Source organism: Palaemon carinicauda, chromosome 28 (assembly GCF_036898095.1).
Source record: "Palaemon carinicauda isolate YSFRI2023 chromosome 28, ASM3689809v2, whole genome shotgun sequence".
Classification (NCBI taxonomy): domain Eukaryota; kingdom Metazoa; phylum Arthropoda; class Malacostraca; order Decapoda; family Palaemonidae; genus Palaemon; species Palaemon carinicauda.
In genome coordinates, this window is record NC_090752.1 from 35,221,902 (window position 1) to 35,231,901 (window position 10,000).

The 10,000-nt window shown below is 36.0% G+C and overlaps 1 protein-coding gene across 11 annotated transcripts in view; it reads right to left on the reverse strand.

The window, feature by feature from the left end:
* The window catches only part of LOC137621495 (uncharacterized), a 303,174-nt gene that overhangs the window by 57,104 nt on the left and 236,070 nt on the right, over window positions 1-10,000 (reverse strand). For all 11 annotated transcript variants that reach the window (XM_068351835.1, XM_068351845.1, XM_068351844.1 and 8 more), the window contains 2 exons: window positions 2,828-2,986; window positions 2,492-2,652 (listed from right to left, as the gene is read on the reverse strand). In XM_068351835.1, coding sequence (XP_068207936.1) covers window positions 2,492-2,652; window positions 2,828-2,986 — 320 coding nt within the window. The remainder of the gene's footprint in view (window positions 1-2,491; window positions 2,653-2,827; window positions 2,987-10,000) is intronic.

Below are 10,000 nucleotides of genomic sequence, written 5' to 3' on the forward strand. Positions count from 1 at the left end.
ACATCTGCTTCCACTCCACCATTTGCTGCAACAACAGACCCCAAGTATTTAAACTGATCCACCTCCTTAAGTAACTCTCCATTCAATATGACATTCAATCTCGCACCACCTTCCCTTCTCGTACATCTCATAACCTTACTCTTACCCACATTAACTCTCAACTTCCTTCTCTCACACACCCTTCCAAATTCTGTCACTAATCGGCCAAGCTTCTCTTCCGCGTCTGCAACCAGTACAGTATCATCCGCAAACAACAATTGATTTACCTCCCATTCATGGTCATTCTCGTCTACCATTTTCAATCCTCGTCCAAGCACTTGACCATTCACCTCTCTCACCACTCCATCAACATACAAGTTAAACAACCGCGGCGACATCACACATCCCTGTCTCAGCCCCACTCTCACTAGAAACCAATCGCTCACTTCATTTCCTATCCTAACGCATGCTTTACTACCTTTGTAGAAACTTTTCACTGCTTGCAACAACCTTTCACCAACTCCATATAACCTCATCACATTCCACATTGCTTCCCTATCAACTCTATCATATGCTTTCTCCAGATCCATAAACGCAACATACACCTCTTTACCTTTTGCTAATTATTTCTCGCATATCTGCCTAACTAAAAATATGATACATACAATCCCCACCTCTTCCAAAACCACCCTGTAATTTTAAGATTGCATTCTCTGTTTTATCCTTAATCCTATTAATAAGTACTCTACCATACACTTTTCCCACCACACTGAAACTAATACCCCTTGAATTACAACACTCATGCACATCTCCCTTACCCTTATATAGTGGTAAAATGCATGCACAAACCCAATCTACTGGTACCATTGACAACACAAAACACATATTATACAATCTCACCAACCATTCAAGTACAGTCACACCCCCTTCCTTCAACATCTCAGCTCTCACACCATCCATACCAGATGCTTTTCTTACTCTCGTTTCATCTAGTGCTCTCCTCACTTCCTCTCTTGTAATCTCTCTCTCATTTTCATCTCCCATCATCGGCACCTCAACACCTGCAACAGCAATTATATCAGCCCCCTATTATCCTCAACATTCAGTAAACTTTCAAAATATTCCGCCCACCTTTTCCTTGCCTTCTCTCCTTATAACAACCTTCCATTTCCATCTTTCACTGTCTCTTCAATTCTTTAACCAGCCTTCCTTACTCTTTTCACTTCTTTCCAAAACTTCTTCCTATTCTTTACATACGAATGGCCCAATCCCTGACCCCACCTCAGGTCAGCTGCTCTCTTTGCCTCACTTACCTTGTGCTTTACTTCCACATTTTTCTCTCTATATCTTTCATACTTCTCTACACTATTACTCTGCAGCCATTCTTCAAAAGCCCTCTTTTTCTCTCCCACTTTTACCTTCACTCCTTCATTCCACCATTCACTGGCCTTCCTCACGCTGCCTCCAACAAACTTCTTGCCACACATATCACTTTCAATCCCAACAAAATTTTCTTTTACTAGCTTACACTCCTCTAAATTACCAGTTTATCTTACTTTCCCTTCGTCATATGCCATTTTCAACCTTTCTTGATATTTACTTCTTACCCCCGGTTTTATTAGCTCTTCAACCCTCACTAGTTCCCTTTTACATTCACGTACTCTTCCCCACTCTTTTGCTACAACTAATTTTCCTTCCACCGAAAAATGATCAGACATACCGTTAGCCACTGCTACTTTTAATGTACAGGTATTTTGGCTTTCAATGGAGATAAATTTGTCATTTAGAAATTGAAAGACGTGCACGTGTTTAGACACGTGCACGTCTTTCAATCTTCCAAACATTCTTTTAGTTATCAACACATAATCTATTAACGCCCTTTCTACTACTCTTCAATTTGCCACTCTTACCCATGTATACTTGTTTTCATCTTTCTTTTTGAAAAAGCTAGAACTTATCACCATCTCTTGCTCAACACACATATCTACCAGTCTCTCACCACTCTTTTTCACCTGGTACGCCATACTTCCCAATGACACTTACCTCTCCAGCGCCCACTCTAGCATTTAAGTCACCTATGACAACTACATATTTCCTTCTACCCAGTCCTTCTACACACCTAGTTAAATCATTCCAGAACTCATTCCGCTCTTCTTCACTTTTCTCACAACCTGGCCCATACGCACTGAGAAAAGCCCAACATTCTCTACTCAACCTAACCCTTACCCACATTAACCTAGATGATATCTCCTTCCATTTCACTACTTTATTTTTCATGTTTTACAACTATTAACAGCCAAACTTATGCCGCCTCTACACATTCTGATTAATCAAAAGGTAATGAACAACCTTATAACAACCTTTCTTCCCTTGCCTTTGATCAGTAAGATTTGAATAAAAAAATCTTTTAACCTTGCCATTTCTAAATGACAAATTTATCTCCATTGAAAGCCAAAATACCTGTACATTAAAAGTAGCAGTTTACTATTGAACTTAACAATATGGAACTAACCCTTGAATTTAAGAAGATGAAGTACATCTGAATGAATGTAAAAAGCATTCTAGCTGCTGGAGAAATGGCCAAGAGGATATCTGCACAATTTTCATCAGATTTTAGTTCAAAGTATTGGCCAACTTCTAGTCCACTGTAGATCATGCTTCCAATACCAAACACTACCAAAAAACAAGAATTTTTATTAGAGGAAAAACTGTTTAACCCAAGTTAATATAATTATCAAATTTTATCTTAGTATTTCAAATTACTGTACACTATTATAGTCAAATATATAAAATATGAGCTGAGATATAACTTAAAAATAAATGAAGATATACTATATACAGTACTCACATACAGCACCCATCTTAAGATACATGGAGCCATGGTTATTTGAATCCGTGAGGGTATATTTTGGAGTTCTAAAGCTCCCTGTATTGACTGAAGCACGGTCAGACTCCTTATCTAAATCTGTGCAGCCTGACTGACGAGACTCTTTGCTGGCTAAGTTACCTAAATTTAGGAGAAAAGATCAATATAACTTTAAATTCATAGAAACATTTAGTTACAGAATGTACTTAACATTCTTTATTTCACATTACAAACTCATCAGCTTACACTGCAAAACACCAAGGCATGCAAACCATTTTGTGCAAACATGCGAGCATATGAGTTTCCATCACCAAGGTCTGTTACATTAATATTGCTAGAACCATCTTTCTCAAGTTCACTTTCATCCTCTATTTGGAAATCATATTTGTCCAAATCACTATCATATCAATTGCCGTGATTAATATACTATACTGTACAATAGTTGAAGTGAGAATACAGTTCATGAAATACCAAACACTATATTAAGAAATGATTCCAATATAATCTTCTGCAACTTTTGATTAACAGCAAGCACTATGATAACCAAGAACTCCTTTCATACAGTTCTGAATAATTTTGGAGACAAAACAGGTCTAAAAGCAACTGACAATAGGAAATCTTCAAACTACAGTACATTTTTGCCAAATGTTCCAATCCTCATAATTAGAAAATATTCATTGAAAGAAATGATAAACTTACATTGCTGGAAAACAATACTACCTGGCCATAATGCAATTAAAAAATCTATTTTGAACTTATATCACTCTTATTTTCATTACCCACACTTAAGTAATACACTGCAATGATAAAAAAAAATATCTTAAATAAGATTTAGGGATAAAAGATAAGAGATTGATTCAAGGATGAAATTTAAATGCCTTCAAAATGCATACCTAAATTCATGCCTACCGAAATATTTCGCCTAACTACACAGTATTGTATATGAAAATTTGACATGCAAACTATATATGGAACACATATATACACAACACAGATTGAGGAAACAAAAATATATAATGAAGTACAGTACATGATAAATGTTAAACGTACTGTACATTAACACATTTTTAGCCCTATGATAAACAAAGGAATGTATACTTCATCAGACATTCTAAAATTACTAAAAAGTCTTTTTCCTAAATATTTCAAACATTTCAACAAAGTACTGCAGTTGAAAAGCAGTAAAGCAGATAACAGTGACCTTTACCAATGAAAACTAAACATTCAAAACACGAACATACAGTTAAATCAATAAGCATATCGTTATGAGACCACTTTGATTGTGTTTTAGCAGAAACATGCTTTTAAATACTATTTTACCCATAGTTGTGTTACCAAAGCTATTCTCCTTATGGTTGCATTACCAATACTTTTTTTACCCAGCTATATTACAATGGAAACTATTTCCCAGGTATCTTACATTCTTTGCTGTGACTTGCATGTAGTACTAAAAGATTTACCTTAAACATTAGGGTGCAACTTAACAGTATTAATGAAAGATGAACAACAGAATGACTTTCAATAGAAGGAATCCCAGAACTAAAAAATCATACTTTTTATTCATTACTTTGGGTATTAGTCTTTCCTAAATACTATAAGAATAAAACCTTACTCTTGTAAAACTGGGGCTCCTGGTATCTGCACTCTTTTATATGATAAAGTCTTGGAAGGAAATTTAATACAAAATAATCATATATCTTAATACTTTCATGCACAATGCTTGCATATCTTAACATGCAGTACATCAGCAGATTCAAACGATTGACAGTGATACAAGTAAATACTTCATCATAAGACAATGAATGTTTTTCATTTAGATGAACATTATCTGTTGCATTTATAAATAACATTAGAGACTAGTTAAAGAAATGCATCTAACCCCCTTTCATTCATTTTTCTTAGTGTACAAATTAATCAAAGTGCCATAGCAAAAGACAATGAATAGCATGTGCATATAGGTAATTTGTGGGGTATTTATATTAATGCTTGGTATGCACGTAATCACTCTTATCCAAGATGCTTGAGAACTATCCTGTTAAGCATAAAAGAGATATTCTAATGACTGTAACTACCCGGGTAAAAATGAATGGTACATAAAATATCTGACAACTGACAAAATATATATATGAACAGCCTAAGATAGGGAGTTCATAAACTAGTGCCTTTTCTAAAAATTTTACCATTTCAACATTTAAAGTTGTTCAACCGATTTCATACTATTGATGACTTTTATATCCCAATAATCCAGTTACATAAACTATGGAAAGTGTTCTACACCTTCCTAGTACCTTTTAAACAGTATTTGTTGTATTCCATTAGAAAAAAAATATTTTGTTTATAAGTGACAGGGGATCAAGTTCACTGGCTAAGATATTATGAGAAGTTGCAAAAACTGGATCTAATAAGTCAGCCTAGATCACCTGCAAACCTGCATGTAGGCTGTCTGGTATTTGTCAGAAACAGCTTCAGCATTTGGAGAACACAAGCTGTGTTCCACAAATTTTCAGTTATTTTGCTTTGTTGTATCACAGATAGACTGATCATACTTCACATGTTTTCAAAGATGGAAGAAAAACACTTAAGCATGTCAGGATTCCACGCTGACTGGAGTTGTTTAAGAACTACAGCATAGTAACTTTTCCTTGTCATCCAACCAGAAAAGTACTATTTATATCTTAAATGGAGTGTCAGAACTATCAGGATCATGATAAAGTATCTTTAAGAACTATCAAGATCATGATAAAGTATCTTTAAAGTCAAAAAAGGCAACATGGTTGACCAATTTAACATTAATTCCTCCAAGGTAGATGCATGAAGGATCTGGACACGCCTGATTGACGAGAATGTAAAAAATCAAATCAATATTCCCTGACTTTTTCTTATACAGATTGTCAATCTACACAAAACAGCAACACTAATGAATTGCATGGCTTTGGGTGGGTACCTTCTTACATGGCAACATTTTGAAACTCTCTCTTAAAGGAATATACCAAACTGATAGATAAAATAGATACTGAACTTAAGATACATAGCCTATGCCCTTTTTCTCCATACTCAAAATATCTTCAAATACAGATTAGGATTTTCTTGGTTACTCAAATGGTTCTTTCCACATTTGATCCCTTTATCATAGAAAACAACAACGGAAGCCAAATTTGAGGTTTGAATAGGACGTATGCAATTTGAATTGTATCTAAATTCTGAAATATCAACATGTCAGTTATTCTCCCAGCCAAATAAGAATCAATAAGGTTTGGTGGAAAGTTATTATTTTATCATTTTACTATAGGGTCAGGTTGTTAAGTCTGGATTGAACATTCTGCAAATTATTATTATCCTCTTCATAAGTTAATGGTCTTGGTACACTATATAAAAGTAATTATTTCTGTGAACCTCCATTGATATTCAATTTGCTTTTTCTCTAGCCCTTCAATACACTTATACCTCGAGTAAAGGGTTAGAACATTCTAGCAGTAAGGGATGAGCTAGAGTTTTAGTCCTTTTAGTTTCTCTGTGGTCATAGTTAAAATAAGACGTGCTCCAGGTTGTTTAGCTAGTACTGTGTATTAAGATGTTTTCCCCTGGATTTGTTAGAAACTACATGGAGTGTTCAAGGAAACTGTTTCTGGGAGGTCATGATCTTAATTTTTTTGTATATCACGTCGAGGGCAATATTGTGATTTAAATAACTGTTGTGAGAAGTGAGTTTACCTCACAAGCCCTCTCATGGAAAAGTATGTTTCAATGCTTGCTGATCAAGTTAAAATTTCAAAGCACTAAAGGAAACTTGCTTTTATTTCAAGGGAAAATCCAAGGAAGACTAGGCTAGTTAATTATAGAGGGGATGATAATGACACTACCACCTTTAGCTATTTCATGAAACCAGCCAAGTTTTAATAGTGATAAGTTTCAAAAGCTCTTGATATCTCTATCTTCCTTTGTTAAATTTTGGAAATCCAGTGAATTCTCTCTTGAAAGTAGTAATTCTGATCCTACTTCTGAAGTTGAGTTTAGTGGTAATAGTATTTTTTTCTGTAAGGTGTCTGAACGTTCGCTGGACAGTTCAGATTTGAAGCCTCTCACAGATCCATGAATTCTTCAATTACTTTAGACCCTCCTATGGCTAAACCCTTACATTCCTGCAAACATAATCACTCTATTAGACCACTAGATTGGGTGGAAAGACAACAACTTGGTAGTCTGGATCCTAATACCCCTTCAATCACTAAATTAAGCAGTTGTAAGACAATCTATATTACATGTAGATGGCATGGCCCATTTTTTATTCCCTTAGATCTTGATGGGATGAATGAAGTTTGAATCAGTCAATCATTTCCATCATGTTCCAGATGACAGAGCATTTCATTCACTTGCCCGCCCGGCCGCTAGCTCATCAAGGGTTAGCTCCAGCGGGAAAAATGCAGGCACTAGTATATCTACAGCCGAAACGAGTCTTCTGCACCTATACACAGTAGGCCTTATATCCAGTTGTAAACAAACCTGGAAATCAGCTTATTTTTCCCAAATTTATCCTCCCATGCAAGAAGATGAGCAGGAAAAAACACTGAGACAGACCTTGAATGTGAGAAAGTATCACCATTTTAAACCTTACATAATCTAATTGCTGAGAAATATCTTATTAGACTAAATAATATAAGTTGGGAAGATTTTTATTCTTCCGAAGTCTTCAGAGGTAGCTACTCCCAAGAATGTTAATACCCCTCAGTTCTCCAACCTAATACTGGAAAGAATCTAGAAATTGTTATTTTAAATTTAGAAAAAGGCTACCAATTCTGGTTCTCATTTAGTCTTTAAGGACTCTATAACGCAAAGATGTGCCGACTTGTATGCGTCTCTTTAGTTACCTAATCTTGTTTTAGATTTAAATTCAATTTCCTGTCTTGACCCCACCATTGTGCTTAATAAAACAAAAATGTATGATTTCAGGTTTTGCAAGCTGGTTGACTAAAGAGATATTATTTGCGGGTAATAAAGTATGGAGTGTTCTTGAATCACTTTCCTTTATCAATTCTATAATAAGAGTATTTCTAGTCTCTTAGAAGAGAAGAGAAATTTGAAGGTCAATAGGATTTACATTTAATATTAGATTATCTGACCTGATTAGATAAAACCATCTTAGATGGGGCCTCTGAGATATCATCAGCCTTTGTTTGATTTGTCATCATGAGCTAGTATGTGCCTCTATGGAAGGGTCAAAATCTGAAGTACAAAGACGCATTTATTTCTTCCCCAACTTTGAGGCATAAAATGGGATAAAAATTCATACATTGGCTGCTCGAGTAGAAAACAGAACTCAAACTGATGTTTTGAGGTCTTTCTCTAGGAGTCTAGGAATACTACAGTTTTCACATTTAGGTCAAATGCTTCAATCTCAGATTTGTCAACAAGGAGTCCCTTTTGTTCCAGTTGTCATCTGTTATAATAGACATTTTGGAAGGGTTGCCAACCTGACTCAAAAACCTTATCAGAGAACAGTATGATGGTCATTATTCCCAGTAAATACCAGTAGCAGAATTACTCTCCCAAATCTATCCTATTTGGGAAAACCTTTGTTTTGATCCATGGGTGCTAGCTGTGGTCAAAAGTCATCAGCTTCATCTAATCTCCAATCCTCCCTTAAGACTAAGATTATTTGGACCTGGATGATTGGCTAATTTTAAACTATTTACTGAAAAAGAACAGAGTTCAACAAATGTGGTTACTTATGTTGTCGGGATCCGGGTCCATTTCAATTAGTCCCTCCTTGCTCCAACTCAGAAGATTCTATATTTGAAAATGATAATGGCAACAGTTCATTTTTGGCTTTTTCCATTGGAGAAGAGGATCCATTAATTTCTTCTTTTGTTACGAAAGTTCAAAGCGTCAGGGCCGATGTCGGTTCAGATGTGGGTGAGGCTACTAGCAACCATGACTCCTTAGAGAAATTTGTCCAACTGGGCCATCTGAAGATAGTTTTTCAATTCTTTCTTAAGTCACATTGGAACAGGACAACACTAAACTCCATCTCTATTCTAGTGATGAAAAACCAACCTCTGCTACAGAGTTGATGGGATGATTGCAGGTGATTATTTCAGGGAGTTTCTTTGGATTTGAAAATCCCATGCCTATTTCTCTTTGCGGATGCTTCACAAGAAGGGCAAGGAGCAACTCTTTCATTTGTATCTCTCAGAGAAATGGACCTCTCAAGAGGCAAAACTGCTTTCAACTGCCTAGAATTACTGCTTTCAACTGCCTAGAATTACTACCTACTGTATACTCAAAATTCTTCAGGATCATGAACCACTAGTGGTAGAGAAGATAGTGGCAATGTTTCCTGACAATGCAACAGCACTAGCCTACGTCCGAAACCAAGGGGGTACAAGGTCTCCATTCCTCTACTGAACAGCAGAGGTGCTGTTATCCTGGATGAGTCTGAGAGGGACTACCCTGCTTCTTTAGTGTAGTCTGGTAAAATCAAATGTCTTAGCAGACCATCTAAGCAGAAAGTCATATTTTCCCAAATAAATGGTCTTTGCATCCATTGCTATGTCGAGAGATTTGGAAATGTTGGCAACATCATGGAACAAAAAGATACAGCAGATGTTTTTTGTCCACCTGGGCTGGATCCTTTAACATGGAAGGTATATGTTCTGTTACAAGACTGGTTCAATCTGGGTCTTTATACATTCCCACCAGTTGCCATGATATGGCAGGTGATAAACAAGCTCAGCAGGTTAATACTAATACTGTAGCTACTTTCTGGCCAAAGAGGGAATGGTTCACACACCTATAGCCCCTGTCATCTGAATGCCCAAGAAGGTTGCCATACAAGGCCAATCTGCTTACAGAACCAATTTCAAACATGATTCATCCAAACCCATCCATGCTACATCTGACAGTATGGAAACAATCCACCATATCCTTAGAAACAAAAGGTTATCAAACCCCTCTAAAAGACATTCTACCAATAATCTATATCAAAGACAATGGAATGTTTATTTTGATAATGCAAATCTAGAACTAGCTTGAATGATAGCTAAATTTTCATGTTACCCTTTTATGATGAAAAAACTTTCAATTTCAACTATCAAGGGATGTAGATCAATGATTACCTCCGTTTTCAAGCACCTGGGATTATATCTGTCCATTTCAGGT